This window comes from Aplidium turbinatum, chromosome 13 (genome assembly GCF_918807975.1).
Source record: "Aplidium turbinatum chromosome 13, kaAplTurb1.1, whole genome shotgun sequence".
NCBI lineage: Eukaryota > Metazoa > Chordata > Ascidiacea > Aplousobranchia > Polyclinidae > Aplidium > Aplidium turbinatum.
This window is the reverse complement of record NC_137484.1, coordinates 20,266,272-20,289,536: the sequence shown is the minus strand read 5'-3', so window position 1 is coordinate 20,289,536 and position 23,265 is coordinate 20,266,272. Positions and strand designations below refer to the sequence as shown.

General features: G+C 38.9%; 2 protein-coding genes across 2 annotated transcripts; both read left to right on the top strand.

The window, feature by feature from the left end:
• The first annotated feature begins 11,618 nt into the window (after nucleotides 1–11,618).
• On the top strand, nucleotides 11,619–15,546 carry LOC145782313 (ATP synthase F(0) complex subunit k, mitochondrial-like). Its single transcript, XM_082594102.1, has 3 exons — nucleotides 11,619–11,756; nucleotides 12,602–12,750; nucleotides 15,329–15,546. Exons 2-3 carry the CDS (start codon nucleotides 12,664–12,666, stop codon nucleotides 15,419–15,421), a joined length of 180 nt encoding a protein of 59 aa, XP_082450228.1. The 5' UTR covers nucleotides 11,619–11,756; nucleotides 12,602–12,663; the 3' UTR covers nucleotides 15,422–15,546.
• Nucleotides 15,547–18,904: 3,358 nt separating this feature from the next.
• On the top strand, nucleotides 18,905–19,644 carry LOC145781726 (uncharacterized). The gene is made up of 2 exons (XM_082593397.1): nucleotides 18,905–19,474; nucleotides 19,606–19,644. The coding sequence occupies exons 1-2, from the start codon at nucleotides 18,905–18,907 to the stop codon at nucleotides 19,642–19,644; spliced, it is 609 nt and encodes a 202-aa protein (XP_082449523.1).
• The last annotated feature ends 3,621 nt before the right edge of the window (nucleotides 19,645–23,265 follow it).

The following is a 23,265-nucleotide window of genomic DNA, read 5'->3' as shown; positions in this document are numbered from 1 at the left end:
TGAATTAGCTCTAAAAGGACTGCAGCCCCTTGACTTGAGCACCCCTACTTCCCGCGTCCCTGAATGTTCATATCCAAAACTGCAAGTGCACAAAGGTCACAGAGAGCCACTTGATACAGTAGTTCCCGCTTACTAAGCCCACCTTAAGACCGGACTATTTTGGTCTTCAAGCGGGTACGTCTATTAAGCGGGGAACGATTCTCTGCAACTCCGGTACATTCAGTAATTCAGAACCGGACAAATTCGCTTAATTAGCGGATGAGCCTATATTAACCTATTTAGTGAGCTTTTGAACCGAAGGCATTAAAAGTGGCTCTCTGTGACCTTTGTGCATTTTCAGTTTGTGTAGGCCAGGGTTGCAAGTATCGGTTCCAAATCGCTATTCGATAGCGCTATTCTCTACTTTTTCAATATCGATTACGTCCAAGTCTTTACTTTTTTCCGCCAATATCGTTTATGGTTCTTTCTTTACTTTTTTTTGACTGAATCGATATTCTTTATTCGATTGTTTTGCGACTTTTTTCAAGCCTTTAATTATACTTAATAACATACGACGGACAAAAATATCATAGCATTTTGACGCTCATGCCAGAAAAACGATAATTGAATAACACCGATCAAGCGGAGTTGAAAGAATAAGCATTTTGTTTGAAGTTATGCATGATTGAGGAGAAAGGGAACACTGCGGGTAGGCAGTATAAAATCAGATACTTGATTTGTATTTTTTTTTTAATTGCGTTTAATATCGATTAGCCTATCCTTTATTCTCTACTTTTTTGGGAAGCTATCGAAATCGTATATTTCTCTACTTTTTTGGGAGGCTATCGAAATCGGATATTTCTCTACTTTTTTGTTTGACTATCGATATCGATTTATCCTCTACTTTTTTCAATATCGACTTGCAACCCTGGTGTAGGCCTATTATTTCGGTAGCCACTTTAACAAGTCGAAATTCTGCCACTGAAATTGATTAGAATGCAACCGCCAACCAATCAGAACGTGTTATAAGAGGCTACCGTCCAATTGTGACCCTTCTAGCACTCATCCAGAGAGTTAATGCTTGTTTTGAACTTTATTTGGTAATTACAGAAGAAAAAGAGCAATAGCAGTGGTGAGAATCGAACACGCGTCAATGAAATGACTACTTTCTAGCCCTAACCCTAACCCCTAAGCCAACCAGCTGACAAAAAATCCATCACTTAATTTGCTTTCTATGATCTTCTTTTCGCCATTTTTACGTCACTTAAACCGTAGCTTATGATTGGTTGGCGGTTGCATTCTAATCAATTTCAGTGGCAGAATTTCGACTTGTTAAAGTGGCTACCTATTATTTCATTGTTTTATTTTGGATATGGACAGCTTTGTCTGACCCAAATAAACAATAACAATTAACCGTAGACTAAATAAGCGGAAACTACTGTAACTGTAATCATGTTTTATTTATGCCAAATACAACAACATGCAGTACACTGCGACTATAGATGCAAGATACAACAGACAACATGAAGCATCAAAGGCACATTCGTCATCGAGCCACCTGGTCCATTTATTTTTGAGAAGTTTCTTCTCTTAACACGCTTTATGGAAAAAGGAGATTTGTTCAAAACATGTTTTGATGATTATTCGAATAAATTATTTTATTAAATAACTTTTGTTGGTAGCCTACATGAATTGTGACAATGTCACGGTTGGTTTGTGTCAATCTGTCCTCATTAATTTTCGAATAGTTTCAATACATCAACCGATGTGCAAATTTGCAGGACTGAAGGTCGCCATCCAGATCCAATCCAGTGGTGCCACGGCTTGTGTTTTAGCACAAGATCTTGTGTTTTTACCTTTGATCTTGTGTTCTTGTGCTTTCCGATCGATTTTTGGCTAAATCTTGTGTTTTTTGATCAAAGTTAAATTAATCGTTGCTACCATAGTTTGAGTTTGGTAGAGAACTTATAGACTGGAACTAAATGGTTTTGGTAACTAGGTTTCTTTCTGGTACCGTACTTAGGCATATTGACCAATTTTACTCAGTGAGTTATCAAGCCTGACAATATTAGCTAAAAAATTTATTTGAAAAGAGTACGGTATGTGCTCGTCGTCAGACTCAGAGGTTGTGTTGCTCGATACTAGATAACAAGAGCAGCGGAAAGAGTAGCCTACATCAGCATCAAATAATGACAATCATTCACCAAATCCCAAAACGAAAAAGTGGTATAAACAGCCTTTTAATCGTCAATGGTTGAATGATCCTGATTTAAAAAGATCGGTACAAGAAGACAAAACTGATCGATATGTAGCCTTTTGTGAGATTTGTGATATTTAATTACGTTAAAGATCACGAATCAAAAGAGAGCAGTGATTAGTAAGCATGTATCTTCTCTTAACTGTTGATTTCAAAGTCATGTTATTCTTCAAATTGGCACAAAATGGGTCACAAAGGTTCAATTTTGCAATCTTGTGCTTTTGTATCCAAATCTTGTGCTTTTTTTTCTTAAATCTTGTGCTTTTTCCGAATTTGCTGTGGCAGCATTGATCCAACCAACCCAGTGGCCAGTGTAGTAATGTCGTCCAAAACTGCATTTTTCTTGCAGGTTTCAATTCAATTTTAGTTTTTGCTGCTGGCGCAAACATGTACAGAACGGCAAAGTAAACATACGAATTTGATACCAACAAAAGGGAAAGATGGCAAAACCCAAAAGTTTAAAATATATATACATCGATAAAACAGGATTGATTGAATCTTTATCCTCGGACTGGGAAAGCTTCTTGCAGAGCTTAATTCTGGCAGTTTTGCATACTTGTAGAGACTTTGAATCACTGACGCAGGCCCGGTCACCGAGATTGACAGAGTGAAGTTTCCGATTGCAGAAGTCTTGTTGACGGGGAATTATTCCATCCATTAGATGTCGCCGAATGGAGAGCAGTCCTTAACGTGCGTTGCTCAAGCGCACACCCCGAGAGTCGAACCAGCGCCGCTTGATCTTGAAGCTTCTTCGTTCCAGAAGTGACGCGCTAACCAATTGAGCTAATTAACCAATTAAGTTAACATGCTATTGCTTTGGTGTGGATATTGTAATCTTTTTTATTTTCTGTGGTTTATTTAGTTCTGATGTGATTAAATTAATAGCATACATATTTTTTTAAAGCATTCAATCCACAACACTTTTCATTGTGCTCTCATTCATTACTTACTACATGTGTGCTTCTTTCTGTTTTTGTTTTATGTTTTGCTATTTGTTTTTTGGGTTTTGTGGCTGTGCTAACTACTGATATATACCCTACTACATGATTTTCCATTCAGGCACATTTTAAACCTTTCAAGGTTTTGCCACCTTTTCCCGTTCATTAACGTGCTGGTAGGTCTATATCGATTTTTGTAGTTAGTATCTTTTTCGTCCCGGATGCGTTAATGACAAAAAATAAAATGATTGGTTGATTAAATCAACAATAACTTACGGTAGCTTAATTAAATTTTGGCTGTGGCTATATTTACACTATATAGTGTAATAATATTAGCGTTGCCAGATAAGGAATTCTGTCCTAATTTGAGAAAATTTTAAAGCTGTTGAAAACAAAAACTTGTATTTTGGAATTTTTTTTTAGTTCTGGGCAAAGATTAAAACCCTAATGTTGTTCCAGTCAGTCAGTTCATTTATTTGTCACAAACACAAACATGAAAAGAATACAAAGTATACAATAATTGGTTGTGTGTCATATGACGAGGAGACTGCGAAAAGACCAAACGGTCATCTAGTCAGCAGCCACCTCAAGCTAGGTGATGTAGATGTAGCCTGGTGATGCTAGGTGATGTAGCCACCTCAAGCTAGGTGATGTAGCCACCTCAAGCTATCTCTAACCCTTGCCTTAACCCTTCCTAACTTTAATCCTAACTCTGGCAACACCTGAGTTTGTAGAAATTGTGGCAAGTGTGTAAAAATAGTCACTTTGTAAAATTTTATGCAGCTGTATCAAATGCACCCAAGGCTAGTTTTTGACTTGACAGACTCCTATAAAGAATTGGGAGGCCAACTGTATCAAAATTTTCTTCACATTTAAAGAAGTTTCATGGATGAGAAAATGAATGCCTTGTTTGCTCTATTATATTTTACTAGACTTGTATTTAACAATAGACAGAATAAGGCAAACACAGACAAAAGAATTAGAAGTGAAATATTGCTCGATCGCACTACAATAGTAGACTCATCTCAAGTGATGTAAATGTCATGAAATTTATACGGAAAAAGAACACATGAATGTAACTGAAGTGAAGAGTACAAAACACTGATTTGATTAGAATGCTATACGAGTAATCAAATCAGACGTTTGTTGCCTACCCTGTAGACAAAAATGTTACGTTTAACTAATGAAAGACCAGGACATGCACATTTTATAAGTTTGTAGCATGTACAGTTGGACACCATATGGTTATAGCCTATCGTATATACCCTACTCCAGCGTGGTCCAACTATTTTTGACTTACGGGCCACTTTACAAAAACGTGACAACTTGTGGGCCATTTCCAATAAAATGATAGTGAGTGCGTAATCGAAATTGCTAAACAATACCAAATAGAAATTTATTGCAAATCTCTATCAGTGAGATGCCTAGGTCGAGGTTTCTCTGATACTATCGTTTCTACATCAATTTCAATGTTAGTGGTAGCAAGTCGGAGACTATCTTCCAGTGTTTCGTCTATCATTCGATTTTTGTTTTTAGACTTGATTTGCTTCATTCTAGAAAATGTACTCTCACACATGTATGTGCTTCCAAACATTGAGTGCATTTTTAATGCAATATTTTTCAGTTTGGGAAATCTATCCTTGCTGATTAATTTTCAGAAGCACTCTGAGGTTTCATTTTTCCTTGATAGCAAGAATTGGTTGCACTGAAGCTCGCAGAGTTTGAGCTGAAGTTTTGGTAGCTATGTTTCCACATTAACATCCATAGGATTGTTATACAAATGGAGATTAGGTTTTAATCTGTCAAAATCTTTAAACCTATTCTCAAATTCACAAGATAAATCCTTAATATCTTTCACAAAACGGGAGCATTCCACTTCATAATCATCTACCACAAGTGCATGCAAAGAATCAAAGTGTGAAAGATCGTTATTTTTCAAGCATAGGTCCTAGCAAAAAGGCGCAGTTTTCGCTGGAAAGCTTCAATGTGTCCAACTAAATGTGAAACAGTTTGCTTTCGCCCCTGCAAATTTAGGTTTAACACATTCAAGTGCATTGTCATGTCTGTAAGGAAAGCAAAATTGCACAGGAAGTTTTTGTCGCATAACTGAGTTTGGTACATTTGTGTTTCGCCCAATTGTTCTGTTTGAAGAAATGATAGTATTTCCTTTCGAAGACCAAATAAATGTTGCAGTACCGGTACTTTTCCAGCACTAAGCCATCTGACATTTGTATAAAGTGGAAAATCACTGAATTCTACGTCCGGAACATTATAGGCGCCGAGTCCCGGGCGGGCGAGCGGGCCGCGCCCGCCGGTCATTTAAGGAATTTAAAAAAAAAAATTTAATGCAACTTTAAGGTTCCCAAAATTTCTGTAACCATCTGCCAACTTCTGATACTAGCCTACTTACGTTATTCGCAGGGTTTTGTCGCCATATGATAGGCCCTACTAATTAAGCGATTAGTTTTCGTCAATTATTGCCATTGTTACATTCATGCAACGTTAAACAACGTTGATTCGCCGTTAAACGAGCAAAAGTGTCTGGCCGCGCCGTTTGTCTCCACTCGTAGCCCAGTGCTATAAATCAAGTAAATTGCGCAAACCTGCGAGGAACTTCATTTGCGGCAAAAGTTTGACCGCAATTTCCACTGCTTTTACATCGTTTTAACATCGCCAGATGTTAAATCGGTGTAAAAACTGTAGCATTGTTCTTCAAAGGAGTAATTTTCTCTCAAACGACGTTATCAATTAACTCTGCTGCCAAAATGCTCTATTGTGTTGTCTCAATCATCACAGTTGCGTCTGTTACGTCAATGATATTAAACTGTGCACACCTGTTGGTTTGGCCGGATGAAACCGTTGGTTGTCATTAGTTGAAATTCGGCTCCTTCGTTATACAACTGTTCTAATTCTAATTGTAGATTCAATGTAAGCTCGGTTTAATAGCGCAGTTTATCGCTAGATGGCTTTTCGGGAGCTGAATTGCCGTGAAATCGCTTCTGCGTTGCATCTTGTTATCTGTACGCCCGCTAGGAGCGACTTATCGTCTGAACTCACCGATGTATTGTGTGTGTTATCGTGTTGTATTAACAATAGTAATGTAATTAATTATGGAACTAGTACAGTATTGCAGTTTTCATCCCGCAACCTGCACAATCGCACATACCAGTCACAAAAAATATGCGGAACTGAATTACCAGGACCAGACGTTGTTGCGTACCAATTATATTTATTATATACTTGTTTCCAAATCGTGTTAGAGGAGACATAGACTTAACAGTTCTGCTGCTGGAAACGAGTTAGCTCGTGCAATTGTGATGTAATTTAACGTCACATGACGTCACAATGCCGCAAAAATCATAATGTGTTGCCAGTCTGGGGGCCTGACAGGTTGCTTCAATTTTCAACCAAAAAAAACGATTTTTAACCCATTTCCCCGCCAAATTCTTAAAATTAAATAAAAGTCAAAACACCAATCAGTGTGAACAAAGCTTGGAATTCAGCAATAACTTCGAGGTCTAGAGATTCTTAGACTGGGATCATGTTGCCAGGCAACTAGTATATTGATCAATGCACATTAGGGTGTGTCGTGTGCCCCCAAAAATTTAAAAAATGGTTGAAAACAAAATTATTTTTTTTTGTGGGTGAGGCTTGACTAAAAAAGCAAAATTACAAAATTTCAAAAAATTTGGTCAAGGTTTAGGTGCTCCACATCCCAATTGCCTGTATCCCCTTGTTGGCTTGACAATAGGGTGAATTGAAGAAAAATTTTTTTTTAATTAAAAAAAAGGGGGGTCTAGACCACTGACAAATTGGCTAAAAACAATAACAAAACTGGTTTCAGGGAGTTGTACCACATATTGGCCGTTCTACCCCCCATTTTGTGGGGGAATACCCCCAAAATTCTCAAATCGGATGTAACTTTGGAACTGCTGGTGCTAGGAACATGAGTTTGGTATCAAATGATGCAGAATCATAATGTTTCTATCTGCTCTATGAGGATTTTTTGCCTTAATTTCATTAGAAAAAAAGTTATGACAAAAAGCGTATATTTGACAATGTTTTGGACAAAACGGTAGCGCAGGGTAATGGGTAAATGCACATGCTGTACTGCATATGTTGATGCAGGTCACAGATGACTTGGATACTTTTGCTTATTGCATTTGCAATAAATATACAGCATGGTATGCATAATATACGGTACACACTACACATGATGTAGAGAATACAAGGGTTAATCGAGAGCATGTAGGCAGTGGTCTAACGGTACAGTAGTGTGACTGGAAATACAATATAGTGCTCGTGTCATGTACACACACAGTTGCAAGTAACAACTTTACTGCACAACCTGGGGGTTACTAACTGGACTGTTCAAAGTGTAGGTGCATAAAACAAATACTGTAATTAGTAGACATAATTGGTGATGGGTAGACTGTGATCTGCCATGAAATCATTGTCAAGGAAATACCAGCACACAGATTGATATACTCCATACTGCTGCATGTGCTAGACTACCTGTACTACATTGAGACTTTAGCAACCAGCACAAAAAGGTGAACATGTCAATCTAGTGGGAATTCCTTCTTGCTGTTGAATTCTTTCATAAGTTGACGAGATCGCACCTTCTGACGAATCAGTCCATCCCTTCTTTCAAAACCTACAGCATATAAGCTTGCTTTAACAGTCGCTAGCTTAACGTGACACTCCACTGCTTGGTTGTGGCAAGGATAATCCAGCCGCAGAGGTTCGTCGATGACATTGTCAAGCTGTTGATCTGCTAGCGATCTCATGATAGGTGGCTCAGACTTATGAACTGTGCCAAGCTTCACAAGTTGGTGGTATGATTTTGCTTTAGTATTAAGCTGTGGCACAAGAAATCTGCATATTGCAGGTGGCACGGCTGGTGAAATTTCCTTTCTCAGCTTTCGATTTTCATTTTCTGCTTTTTGTGAGGAGCCAACATGATTCTTGCTTTGCTTTTCCTGTGCTTGTGCACCTAAGGAATAGATTTGTTGGCCTGCTGCTTTTCTAACTTGGCAGTCTTCATCACCTAGCATTCCAACAATGACATTTTCAGAGTGAGCGAATAATGCATTGCATTCCAAAACCTTCTTGGAAATCTTTTACTTCTTGGTTTGGGAAGATTTCTTTGCAACATGTTGAAGAAGTTTTTTGACCCATCAGATAATGAATTGTGGTGTTTTATTTCAAACCAAGATGGGAAGCAAACCTTGATGCAGTACTCAGACAAGTTCATGGAACTTTTGGAAGGGTTGATTGCATGAGTGTATTTACGAAGTAGCTTAGAAGCAAGTGTTAGCCACCTTGAATTGACATAATTTCCCGACTGACAAAAACTGCAAATCTTCATCAACATTCAACATGCCCAAGCACAATGCAGGCATAATCCATATATTACACTGGTAAACAGAAAAAGAATTATTTTTTGCTCCATGAACTTTGAAGACTGATTTAGAGTTATTTTGCGGTGCTGAATCTGAATCTAACCTCAGATCATGTCAGCTTTGTGAGATATGATAACAACAAATGGTTACTTTTGTCAAAAGTGGAAGATTTGGCATTGCGTTCACCACCAACATATGCAGTGCTATAACGAATGGTTAGTGTTAGACAGACCAAAACAGCCTGAGTAAGGTTACTGTACAAGCATTGCCACAGGCCTACTTAATCTTTTGTGGTTTCATGCAAACCTTTGACGGGGGTGGGGGTCAGTTATACTTTTAGCCTCCCTTTTAGATTGTTATTACTGCATGGTTAATAATGTTGCTTAGAAAACAAATTGGTATCAAAATTATACTTGATGTATTTCAGCTACTTATGCACGACATGGCCTGGATTTCTGCATATAGCAAAATATGTATGTGCAATAAACGCAACGTCAAATCTTCCACTTTTGACAAAAGTAACAATTTGCTGTCATCATATCTCACATACCTGACGTGATAGGATAAATCTGAGGGCAGATTTGGATTCAGCACCCCAAAATTACTCTAAATCAGTTTTCAAATTTCATAGAGCAAAAATCGTGTAGACCAGTGTTATGTTAAAACAAGGTATTTATGGAGTATGGGGGTCGAAATTCCTGTATTTTTAACTGCAATGTGGAGCACCTAAACATTAATATTTTTTGCTGAAACTTCATATTATTGTTGTTTCAGTGAAACCTCACCATTGAAAAAAAATAATACAAAAAATATGAACATTGGGGCACACGACGCACCCTAATGCACATAGGTCATGTAAAAGAGCTTAGTTTTTATGCAGCAAGGTAATTGAAATATTCTATTATTTTTTAAGGTTTAGACTAATATACCTATTCATTTAGAGTCACTAGACTAGACTGCTTACTGGTACTAGCTAGAAGTCCTGTACGGTAGGCTATCTAACCCTAGTCGCTAAAAAAATCCAAGCAAGCATTTTCTTATGAATATAGGCCATGACTAATTGACTATGCTATGATGTCAACAAAACTTATGAATGTAATGTAAAGGCAAACCAAGCGTGGTAGCCTATAGGTTTCATCGAAAGGAAATATGTTTGCAATCGCCTAGTTGGTTAAGTTAAACTTCGGTACCGTACAGTAGCCTAGCTATCGGCCAGCAAAAATTGTCATTTTTACATCGTTTCAACGTCGCCAGACGTTGAAATCGTGTAAAAAAGGAACTTTTGCTGACCAGGTATAGGTTGCAACTGAGAAATATTTACAAAAGCCATTCGATTTGTTCAAAGAACCGAATTAGCCTAACAGTTCGTATTTACATTGATTCAATGTTTGAATACGTTGAATCACTCGGCCTATTATTTTTCTTTACATTGATTTCACGTCTGAACAGGTTGATTCAATGCAAAAAAACTGTTTTGCTGACTGGCGCGCTTGTAAATGCAATGGTCATTTCGACGATCAATTGCAACACCGATTTGCTCCAAAATTTCAAAGTGCGTTTCAACAGTTTGGCAACCCATTTTTTCATTACCATGGCAACAAGAGAAAAAGGAGAACTCCTCTCACTTTTTCAAAACGCTGGCAGCTAAAGTGTTAAATGTAAAACTAGGCTAGCCCATTAGCCCAACAACCTAGCAAAATCGCCCTTTTGAAAAACGCACAAAATAACCTTTATGACGTGACAGTACGGTATGTGTTCGCCCGCCCAGCTATTATGAAAACTCGGCGCCTATGATTATAGGTACATATCAGCCTTTAAGAAGTCCAGTTGTACTGACGAGACCTAATAGGTTGAAACAGTATAGACTCTGCTGTCTACAACTTTGAATTATATTTTTGAGACTTTTTATCCACATGCTTTTCTTGTTCTAATAGAAATTACTTTCTGTAACATAAATACAAATTAAATCAAAACTGTGAAAGTTCGCGGCCGCAAAAATTCCATCCGCGGGCCGCATGCGGCCCGCGGGCCTGTAGTTGGACCACGCTGCCCTACTCGAATATAGGTCGAGATTTTCCCCAAGTAATTTTCAACTCAAAAAGCGTTGGTCTACCTATACAATGGACAAGATTCTGTCTCCATTACGGTTCCTTTGCATGACTTCTTATCACTCGCTTTTTGTTGGCGTTAGCAATTGTCGAAATGATCAAACAAAACAATGAATTGCATTCATTGTTTCATTCATCGAGCAAAAAAAGTGCTGCCCAAATCTTTGTTGATTGCAGAAATCAGTGAGCCAAGCAACCATTTTTTGCGTTGAATCAATGCTTGTAGTTGTAGAACGACGCAAAAATGTAATGCGTGGCAAAGTCGCAAAAGTGTAATGCATCGTTCGGCAAACACGGTCACATCTTCTTATGACAAACGGAAAATTACCCAGAGAAATTTTCAAATTTAAGAAAACTAAAAACTCTAACTTTATTACTCATAGTTGAAAAGACATAAAAAATTGGGCTGTAGGCTACTCAAATTAAAAATTGACCACAAAAATGCAGCAGCCTAACGATTGAGTCAATTCGGGTCAAAATTTAGTTAAAAATTAAAAAAAAAAAAAGAATTCTTCGCGTAGCTTCGAACTCATTCCCTCTGGAACACCAGCGGAGACGTATCCTACGCGTCACCGAATCAGTTGAACATAATTGTCGAATTTAGAACTTATATAGGCACTCTTCTCGTCTTTTGCTTTGAAAGAAAAAAGTGCTATATAGTGACGTCATGACCGGTCAAATAGTGTTTCAGATTCAAAGACCGGAGCCGGTCAAATAGCCACTGCCTAAAAAAAACTTTAATTTGAACTTGAGTGTAGTCATGCACATAATTACAGCAACACTTTTTGTGTTGTTTCACTTGAAAGTCTTTCCTTTAAAACAAAAGTTTTAGTAAAGCAACAAACTAATAATATTATAGTTTATTAGGTGGGATTTTTTCAAGACCACTGGATAATAATAGATAGTGACAAAAAGAGTAGCAAATATAGTTTTCTGTGAAACCACAAACTAGTGCTTTAATTGTACACTGCAACAAGTGCTCAAAATACAAAGCATTTAGTCATGTTCTTTGATGATTGTGTTGTTCTTTGAAGCTCTGCATTAATAATCCACATGCTTAAACAAAAAGGTAACTATTCATGTTATCTTCACTACACAACTGTTTGCTTTTGTTCCTTTGTCAAGTTTTAGTGTAGTGCTAGTTATTTACCAGTCTAGTTGGAGTGTACGGTAGTGCTAGTTATTTTTCAGTGTAGTTTTAGTGTAGTGCTAGTTATTTACCAGTCTAGTTTGAGTATAGTGCTAGTTATTTACCAGTCTAGTTTAAGTATAGTGCTAGTTATTTATCAGTCTAGTTTGAGTGATGAGTGATTAACACTGTACAATCTACATGTGCCGTGTACATGTGTATACTTTATGGTACTTGATTGCATGATGTCAATGTAAGTTATAGCCTCTGGTTTTCATATATATATACTAACTACAGCTTTGCGAAGCTGGTGAACACTGAACAAGTCTTTGGTCAAAATACCACAACGTCATACATTGGAATCAACCAAAAACATAAGATAAAACTACTTTTTCTTGACTGTTGGTACACTTCACCCTACATGTCTTGGTCGATTCCAATCTTTGACGTATATTCACATCATGACATTTATAACCAGAGTGGAGACTTGTACACCAGCTCCAGCTTTAAGAATTACTTTGAAGTTTGAAAGTGAATAAAGTTGTGGTTTGGTAAAAAAACGAAAATTGATTTTCTACACTCGTAACCGCCCATTTACTTATTGACAAAAATTTAGGCCACATACCATCAGAACAATCTTCTTCGCCTATCTAAAACTTGTAAACCGGTTGCATTGGCTGGACTACTAGGACAACGAACGTACAATATATGAAAAAAAACTTCCATGGAATGGCCATGGAGCCTTAAATAAATTTGTACTTCATAAATTTATTGTTGTTTTATAGGCAAGTTTACAGTCACATCTTTTTGTATACTTACATTGAAATCTTGACTGACCTTAAATACCATGGCTGGAGGGGATGCACAAGCGCCTTTCCCTTTGAAAGGGTTCAGCAAATATTTCAATGCATACACTGTTATTGGAAGAAGAAATGTAAGTAAAAATCTACTGATCAACAGCAAATATTAATTAGAAATAGCTGTGTGCACCCCTAAATGTATTTACTCTAATAACAAAATCGTATTACTTTTTTTCATGCACAACAGCTTTTTAAGATGTTTATGTTTTTGTCTGGTTTGCTTAATGTGACTTTCGTCATTAGTTTGTTACTTTAAAACATTCCTGCCGTATACAAGTATTCTTAAGCTGGAAAATGAGAATTTATAGGGTATTTTGAAAAATAAACATAAAGCAAAGGTGTATACCAGGACTTTTATCATCAATATAACCAAAAGTGGGCAGTAGCGCGCTACTTTTGTAGCGCCGCTACTAGCGGCACTACTTTTTAGTTGGAGTAGCAGCGCTATTTTTTTCCAAAGTAGCGGAGAGGCGCTACTTTTTTTCAGTCGCACTCCCGCTACCCGCTACTTTTTAATTTAAATTGAAAAAAATGCTTGTTTTCTTGCAATACTGGCATGGTCAAGCAGCTATATAATCGGTTTGGTTGCAAAGTTTCGGTCTTTTCTAGCTGACGTCAACTTCTTCGTTGAATATCTCCGTGTGATGAAACCTATCTGCCAGGCTTTAGACATTCTCCAGGGCGAGTCCAAGGCGTATTACGGAGTCTTGCTTCCAACCATCACAATTTGCGGGAAGAAGTTGACCAAGATCAGTGATCTTGTGACCTGTGAGGAGTTGAAAGTGGAAGTCTTTGAAGGGGTGAAGAAACGATTCAACAAGTGCTTCAACGACATGAAATGCGTTATGGCATCATGTCTTCATCCCTCCTTCAAGACGTCGTGGCTACAATTTCTGCAGTACGTTTCCACGGATGATGCTGACGCACTGCGAGAAAAAGTCAAGACAGATGTAATTCGACTGTTGCGGGAAACATCAAGCCAGGTTGATACCGAGAAGAGTGACACCAACACCAGTCATGACTCCAAGGATGTATTTTTTGGAGTGTTTGCACCATCCCGTGAAATGTCGGTGCAGAAGGAAGCAGCAATTTTGGACGCCTTTTTTTTCGGACAAGAGCAAGTCCTTGAGCTTTTCGAATACCGAGTTAAAACATCTGTTCATTAAATACAACACTCCCATTCCTTCCAGTGCTGCGGTGGAGAGACTTTTCTCCGTTGGAAAAGATGCGCTTAAGCGAAAGCGGGCAGGACTTAGTGACTCATTTTGAAATGCTCGTGTTTTTGAAAGATGCGTAACAATAAATTTCCCTTAGAATGTGTTTTCTATAACGACGTTAAAATAACAGCGTAAACGAATGATAATTGATAACATTCGTTTTCAAGGTCATTTTTGCGTCACTAGGGACTTGAGTGTTTCCTAGTGTCATTTTAGACAAAAGTAGCGGAAGAAGTAACGGTAGCGCGTGCTACTTTAGCCCAAGTAGCGGTTGCGGGTAGCGCGCTACTTTAAAAGTAGCGGGTGCCCACCTCTGAATATAACCAGACAGAAAATGTTATACCACCAATATTTTTAAAGTCAGATGTGTTTAGAAAATATGGGGCACAGATTGTAAACCACCACAATAAAATCATTTGTTTGTTACGTATAGTCAATTTATCCTATATAAACTTTACAACACAATCGAATCTTCTTATTGTGATGATAAATTGTACATAAAAGACTGTAAAAGTCTGTCAACTTGAGTCAAAATTAAAGATTAAAAAACTTTGAAGAAATTGTTAACACTCAAAGCTATTTGTCATTTTTTATCCACATCTGATGGTTTTCCTGTCATTATCATTTTTCTTTTTGAACAATCAATTTAGTTATTCTTTCATGAAGTTATTAGTAAAGCTGTTTTGAAAATTTATCCTTGGACTGATAAAGCCTATGAAAGGTTATTTTTTTGCCTCTGTCCTTTTTCATTCCTTTGTGCTTTGTTGTCTATAGCTTTTTTGTATTTTAGGACTGTTCAAATATCCTGAAATTGTTAGTAGGCCTATGAGTCACAACATGTGCCGGTATATAGATAAACAATTTCATACTCGACATAATAGTCCACCCCGTTAGCTCAGTGGTTACGCGCCCAGCTCAAGATCACGCGATGCTGGTTTGACTTTTGGGGTGTGCACTTGAGCAACGCATTCGGACTGCTCTCCATTCAGTGGCACCTAATGAATGGAATAATTCCCAGGCAACAACACTTCAACAATCGGAAAACTTCACTCTGCCAATCTCGGTAACCGGCCCTGCGTCAAAAGCCTCTGCAAAACGAAACTACCAGGAATAACTTATCAAGGATCAAGGCTTTGTCAGTCCGAGGATGAAGATTAAAAATCAATCAACCTTTATATAAATTTATATATATTAAACCTTTATATATATTGGTGGTAAAATAGTCAAAATGTGGTGTGAAGTTATATTTCAAAAGCCCGTTTTGCTAAATTACGTTATGCACTGGCTACAATTACACTACCCTTTTCATAAGCTAAAGTCAACGTTTTTGTTGTAGCCTATGGGCTACAACAAAAACGTTGACTTTAGCTTATGAAAAGGGTAGTGTAAAGGCATGCTCCTTGTGGTTTATTGCATTTTCTTTTTTGTTTTGCAGTATGTTTTGCTTACTTGGGGAAGCACTTTCGGACTGGTGATGTTGTATCGTATGACAAGATCAAAGAAACCAACACCTGCTGTCACAAACTAACTGTTTGAGAAAATTAAAGCCTCAAACTTTTTTATTTATCGCGTACCGTATTGAACATTTCATGGATCGGCATAAAAACGGAATGTTTCAAAAAAGTTTGCGCATTAAAATTGTTGACTAGTGCACTTGTTATGTTCAATATTCATTCATGTTCCACCTCATGGCCTATCTGGATGGTATACATGTCGTCTTTTGCAGTGACATGGATTAAATGTAGCACTCTGTATCAAGATAGGTCATTTTGCTGACAAGCTTTCGTGCATTTCACGGATTTGTGAGTTGTGACAAAACCGAGACTTCATAAAAAGAAATTGTAGTGCATCAGTATTAGAAAAAAAAATGGACTGTCTGTGGCACGAAGCAGCTATATCCGTTTTCGGAATTTTGCTCTGCTTCGTACCACAAACCTAAGTTGTTTCTAATAGATCACAAGGGTCGACCTGCTTTCGCCGAGCAACCCTACACCGGAAGGTCGCATGTAATCATCGATCACGTGCTATTTCAAAGTCATCTAACTTACCAAGCAAGGCTCGGTTTCCTCTGCAAGCTAAACCAGCTTACTTCCATTACGCTCCACGTAAGCTGGTAAGGGCCCCCATAAAATTCATTAGCACAGGGGGCCCCAGTTGACCTTAATCCGGGCCTGGTTCCAGCCTAAGCAACATTAGAACCGCCTTGAGACCAGCATTGACAAACATCGAGCGACTTGCTTTGTAGCAGAAAGCAGTCGCACCTATCACACTGAATAACAGACTGTGTTTACTTTTTGGTTTTGTTTCCAGCAGGCTACAAGTAGTTAACTACGGTAGTAGGCTTAAAGCATGGATAGCTTGTTTTTAGTTTTCGTTTAAATTAAATCCTTCAATAAATATCACAAACGTATATTTCGCATTGTTTATCCTTTTAACCGTATAGGGTCGCGGAAAATTTTAGGAGATTAAAAGGGGTCGGAGGCAAAAAAGTTTGGGAAGCCCTGCCCTAAAGTATTGTAAATGGCACCGCAGGGTTGGGAACCACTCATGGGCTCTATCCAAGGGGGGGTGATCACCCCCCCACTAATTGGAGTGGGGGGGTGATCAATGAAAAATTACCCCCCCACTCATTTGGCTTTGAAAAGGTTTTGTGATATTTTATTGATCAAATTTTGAAAAATATATTTTCGCTGTTAGCACATTTTGAATTTTTTATCAATATGAATATATATTTGATGTTTGGCAACCCTGAACTACGAGCCAGACGTTTACACTGTGTTTTAACTTAGTTTGCTTGGTAGCCACTTTAACAAGACAAAATGCTGCCACTGCAAATGACTAGAATGACCCCGCCAACCAATCAGAACATGTTATAAGAGGCTACCGTCCAATTGTGACCTTTCTCGCACTTAGCCAGAGAGTTAATCCTTGTTTTGAACTTTATTTGGTAATTACAGAAGAAAAAAGAGCAATAGCAGTTGAGAGAATCGAACCCACGTCAATGAAATGACTACTTTCTAACCCTAACCCCTAAAAAGCCAACCAGCTGCCAACTTAGTCGGCAGCAGTGGCCGAGTGGTTAGCGCGTTGGGCTCGCAGTCGAAAGCCTGCATGTTCGACTCCACCTCCCCCCCCCCCCCCGCACTTGCTGGTTGTTTCTCTGGGAAAGAAACTTCACGATAAGTATAATTGCCTCTACCCAGTGATCGATTTCGAGTAATGGGTAGTACCAAATTTAAGTCATAAGTAGAGTAGACAACCGGAAACAGACATTGTCGTCGGCTGCAGCGTGGGTCAGGTGTACGTCAGAAGGCGTACACCGATGCATAGCGCTCAAGTCCGCTTTCTCGCAATGCAGGATAAAAATATGAAAAACAAATAAACAAACAAACAAACAGCTGATAGAAAATCCAGCACTTGATTTTCTTTGTATCATCTTTTCGTCCTTTTTCACGTCACGGAAAACGAAGTTCATGATTGGTTCGAGTTTTCATTTGCAGTGCCAGAATTATTTCTTGTTAAGTGACTACCAGTTTGCTTACCCAAAAATGCCCTTTCCGAAACATACTTTGTGAAACGACTTGGAAACCCTATGCTTCAATCAGAAAGAAGCTGATGCTGCAATGGGGGGTCTGGGGGGCGCAGCCCCCCAGAAGTTGTAATGACTATGACGATTTTAGCCCACTGTCCAAAAATCACCCCCCCCCAAATTCTAAAAGTGGATAGAGCCCCTGGAACCACTAGTCTAAACAAAAGTGAAAGAGACAGAACAACAACGCTACAGCAAGTTCTTGGCCGATATGAGCTTCATGTGGACTACCAAGCAGAAAAGATTTGGCACGGTCGTAACATTCTGAGAAAATTGTACGGTAAGTGAAAAAAAGGTTTTAAAATTAAGATCTGAAAAAAATTGCATGGTTGGTTTTGAATCTTTATCATCGGACTGACAAAGCCTTTGATAGGTGTTTTCTTTGATAGACTCTTTGATAGACTCTGATAGACAAAGCCTTTGATAGACTCTTCATAGTAGTTTGTAGACAGTTCAGTTGGGCATGTAGGGACCCGAATGAATTTCCATTGTTTTTAGCTCTCTACAAAATGTAATTCTCACATAACATTTACGTTTCTTAAAAACTAAGTGAGAATAAATAGGCTAGTTGCGTTTCTTAAGAAAACTCACTTGTTGTGCACCGAGATAATATTGATGGATCATTTTTTACTCAAATAACCTTTCACCGGCAGCTTTTCTCAAGTGAGTCTGTTAAAATGGCCAATTATTGCTTATTCAGTATATCCGCGATTCACCTCTGCAATGGAATCTCACTAGCAGGAGTTCAACCTAGTTTGTAAACATTGTTGGAATTCGCCAATTTTAAATTACGAAACTGTTTCTTTTTCCTTTTTCCGAAAGTGCTTTATATACCTCTGCACAAAACAATTTTGACTCATAATATAATATAAGATTTACTCATAAAATTCAATTTTAACAGAGACTCTTAATATTACTGGAAATTAACTGAGACTCATCGTGTTACCTTTGTGCCATCGAAGCTTTGTTACGCCAGCAGCGGTTCTGCTGTTATCAGGAGTTATAAACCTTAAATTAACAATAAAAAACCTAGAACCCCTGCATTGGTGCCCCGAGTGTTTCCTTGGCAAGAAAGAAGTAAGAAGAAAACAAGAAACTCATCCAAAGAGAAGAATTCAACCAAAAAGGAGTATTAGTTTATAGTCAACTTCAAGCCGAAGAACGAACAGCAAAGACTTTCCGCAATTCAACAACATTCCATTCCAACATTCCATTGAAGAAATCAACTGACGGCGAGTGCTATTATACTTTTCATTTATTTTATTGTAAAATATGTCGACAACATTGATGATACAGATGCAAACTATGTTATGGGTATTTTTACGAGCCATATGCTCAATTAAAATGTTGTTTGTGTATATCCCTATTGTGGCGGTCATTATTTTAATTAAGCTGTATCAAAGAAGGCGCACTCACCACACAATGACTATTGGGGATGAAAATTCAAATGATTTTTCTCAAAATGGAGATAATTCGGAACTACTGTCTAATCTCACTAAGTGTTACCAGGCAACTTTAAATAATTCTGTCAAACTGCCGGAGTTGTGGTTGGACAACATCGAACTTTGGTTCGGTTGCGTCGAATCACAGTTTCGGGCTGCAGACATCACGTCTCAACACGCTCAATACGACGCCATTGTACGCACGCTTAAAGTAAATCAATTGAGAGAGGTCGAAGACGTCATAGCTGCGCGTCCAATAGTTGACCCTTACTTCAAACTAAAAAGCGCAATCTGTAAAGTCTACGCTACGCCGGTGGAAGACAAATTATCGGTTTTACTAGATCAAAGTATTTCTAACGAAAGACCAACAGCTCTTTTAAACAAAATAAAACGTTTAGCCGGAAATAATTTGACCCGGGATGCAACTTTTCAGCCGTTGATCAAACAATTGTTTCTCAAAAAGCTGCCACTAAGGGTAAGAGAAATTTTATCAGGGGATTTGGACGTTCCCTTAGAAATCCTTGCTAAACGCGCGGACAACATTCTGACGGTAAAAAACTTAAATTGCAGCGCGGGCGAACCGGCCCCTCCGCAGTTGCGAATAAACAGCTTACTAGAAAATAAAATTTCAAATTTAGCGGAAAACGTTGATCGACTACAAAATAAAGTTTCCACTTTCAGACCAAACACATCGACTCCAGTAAGACATCCTCGCCATGAATCGGAATTTCGCGGCCCACGCTTTCGCCCCCGAAATCTAGGTCATGACCAATTCAACAATCCACGGTACAGTAGGCCTACTTCTTTTGTAACCAACGATGGCCTATGCTATTACCACAATCGATTCGGCAACAAATCAACTAAGTGTGAAAAACCATGCACGTGGAACCTTCCAAAAAATGGGAACGGCCAATCCGCTTAGTGGGGACGGTTGGTGCAATAGAGGAAAGCCCGCAAACATTTTACGTTAAAGACTCAATAACCAACATTAATTTTTTAATTGACACCGGCAGCACGGTGAGCATACTTCCCGCTAACATTTGCAACGTCTCCCAAATGCCTTCTAGTAAAACAGACGCTTGTCTCCGCGCTGTGAACGGCACTTCCGTACCGATATTGGGTTATTCTGACAAACGTGTCTCATTATGCACAACTAAAGAATATTCTTGGCGCTTTGCCATTGCAGACGTTCAAAGTGCTATAATCGGCATCGATTTCTTACATCATTTTGGTTTCATGTTAGATATCCGCAATAGAAAATTAATATCACCAAACCAACACCATCCTTGTGCCCAACTATCTACAAACAAAAGGTCAAAACCTTCAGGTGAGAACAGTGAAGCAAACACCTGCAACTCCCAGTACTCGTTTTTACGCAGAGAATTTCCTCAAGTATTTGAGCTTGCTAATTATCACAAGCCATGTAAACACACAACCCGTCATCATATTGTAACAAATGGGCCTCCAGTGCATGCACGCGTAAGGCGACTTTCTCCCGAACGTATAGACATCTTGCGGCGGGAAATGCAACACTTATTAGAACTTGGCGTCATTGAACCATCTAACTCTCCATGGGCCTCACCAGTTCATATGGTCCCAAAAGGAGATTCTGGTCGTTTCAGAATAACGGGCGATTATCGTTCACTTAATAATCAAACACAACCAGATCGATACCCGTTACCGTTTCTTCACGATTTTGCCGGAAACCTACATGGTGCTACTATATTCTCTAATTTAGACTTGTTTAAGAGTTATCACCAAATTCGAATCGCCGAAGAAGACGTTGCTAAAACGGCCATCATCACTCCGATTGGATCTTTTCAATTCAGAAAAATGCCAATGGGCTTGTCATCAGCAGCACAGACATTCCAACGTTTCTTAGACGAAGTATTACGTGGCCTGCCGTTCGTTTTCTGCTATGTCGATGACATCTTAATATTTTCGAAAAACGCCGCCGAACACGAAACCCACTTACGTGCAGTCTTTCAACGATTACAACAGTACGGACTGATACTGAACAAAGAAAAATGCCAATTTGGTTTGCCCGAAATCAGGTTTCTTGGCCACATGATAAACAAACACGGTTTAAGCCCTGTAGCATCCAAAATTGAAGCTATAAAAAATTTCTCTTTGCCAAAAACGATGAAGCAACTGCGTGGTTTCTTGGGTATGATTAATTTCTATAGAAAGTTCTTGCCACACGTCGCCGCTCTCTTGCAGCCATTAACATCCATGCTGTCTAACAAAACAAAAAATTATAAAATTTTGGAATGGTCCAATGCATCAAGACAAGCATTCGAAAATGTGAAGGATAAATTAGAAGAATCTATGTTGTTGGCATTTCCGGTAACCGGTGCCTCGACTAATCTCGTCGTGGATGCCAGTGCGACCGCGGTCGGGGCCGTTTTAGAACAAACTGTCGAAGGAGAACAAAGACCGATTGCCTTTTTCTCAAAATGCTTAAGCCCCACACAAAAAAGGTATTCCACTTTCGATAGAGAACTACTGGCTGTTTACTTAGCCGTTCGCCATTTTCGGTACTTCATAGAAGGCCGCAGTTTCACTGTCTTGACTGATCATAAACCTCTTGTCACAGCATTTAAATCGACGCTAAAACATGCCACAGCCAGGCAGACCAGACACTTTGCCTACATATCGGAGTTCACTAGTGAATTACGCTATGTAAGAGGCACGGAAAATGTCGTCGCTGACTATTTGAGTAGATCAGAAATCAACGCGGTATTTAAAGAGAATAGCGGTTTGGATTTCTTAAAAATGGCCGGTGAACAATTGACAGACGAAACTCTCGAACCCTTACGTTCGGGCAACTCTTCCTTAAATATTATAGAACAACGCATGCCTGAGTATGGCGTGTCATTGCTTGGAGACATAAGCACTGGTCTGTTTAGGCCTTTGGTTCCTTTATCGTCAAGACGAAAAGTGTTCGATTATTTGCATCAGCTTTCACATCCAGGAATTAAAGGATCGCAAAACTTAATCTCCCAACGTTTCGTGTGGCCAAAGATGAAGGTGGACATACGCGAGTGGTGCCGGACATGTATGGCTTGTCAACAGACTAAAATACACAGGCACAATTCAACGCCATTGCAGCATTTCGCTTTGCCCGATCAACGCTTTGCCCATGTACATGTAGACATAGTTGGACCTTTGCCATCTTCACAGGGATATTCTTATTTGTTGACAATCATCGATAGATACACACGCTGGCCGGAAGCTATACCTCTTGTTGACATCACAGCAAAAAGTTGCGCCGACGCCTTTTTACTCGGCTGGGTTGCTAGGTTTGGGGCTCCCATACAAATTACATCTGACCGTGGACGACAGTTTACGTCCGTTTTGTGGAGAGATATGGCAAATTTCTTTGGGAGCAAATTGACCCATACTACAGCTTATCACCCTCAATGCAATGGGATGAATGAACGATTCAATAAAAGCTTAAAAATCGCTGTAAAAGCGCAAAGCCAAAAAGAAAACTGGTATTCCAATTTAGGTTTGATCCTTTTAGGCTTAAGGGCAGCCCTAAAAAAGGATTTGAATTGTTCCGCTTCAGAGTTGGTGTATGGCACCACGTTGCGCCTACCTGGTCAGTTCTTTGTTGACTATGAAGGAGAGGAACCTCCCATCTCTTCGTATGTGAACAATCTGTCTGCATATATGCGAACACAAAAACCCACTCGCCCACGTCATCCCACAAACCAACACACTTTCATTGAAGACGAATTGAAACAGTGTTCACACGCTTTCGTACGATGCGACGGAGTAAACGCCCCTTTACAACGACCTTACCATGGACCTTATTTCATTTTAGAAAGAACAGACAAATACTTTACGCTTGATATCAAAGGAAAACCAGATACGGTGTCAATAGACCGCCTCAAGCCAGCTAGGCTACCAACACTTGAAGAGGAGGTTGCGTCAGCCTCTAATCACGAGCCTGTTACGTCATCAACCACAACGCCCAGCTCTGAACTGCCATTTTGTCAGGTCGACGCAAACTTCAACCTCAATGAGGAAATTGACGAAGCACCTTCGCATCAATACTTCAATCGGCGCGGTCGTTTAATCAAGCGACCAAAGCGTTATTAAGACTAACACATGTCATAGCCTATCGTTCACTTCCCCTATTTTCTCTCATGTATCTTTATTCCCTGTTCTACAAAATTTCGGCATAGTTCTTACTACAGTATAAATAAATCTCTATTTTTTCTAAATATATACAAATTTGCGCTGGCGCATTTTGTTGACGTGAGACAAAATTTCTGACGTAATAACGCCTTGTTTGATAGCACTGATTTTTACAAGCTACTATGCTTGAACATT

What these genes read in the sequence shown, in the direction of transcription:
- LOC145782313 (XM_082594102.1), top strand. Translation starts at nt 12,664, where the DNA reads ATGGCTGGAGGGGATGCACAAGCGCCTTTCCCTTTGAAAGGGTTCAGC. An exon ending in CTGTTATTGGAAGAAGAAAT is followed by an intron (nt 12,751 to 15,328) that starts GTAAGTAAAAAT and finishes TTTGTTTTGCAG; the next exon opens with TATGTTTTGCTTACTTGGGG.
- LOC145781726 (XM_082593397.1), top strand. Translation starts at nt 18,905, where the DNA reads ATGACTATTGGGGATGAAAATTCAAATGATTTTTCTCAAAATGGAGAT. An exon ending in GCGCGGACAACATTCTGACG is followed by an intron (nt 19,475 to 19,605) that starts GTAAAAAACTTA and finishes TTCCACTTTCAG; the next exon opens with ACCAAACACATCGACTCCAG.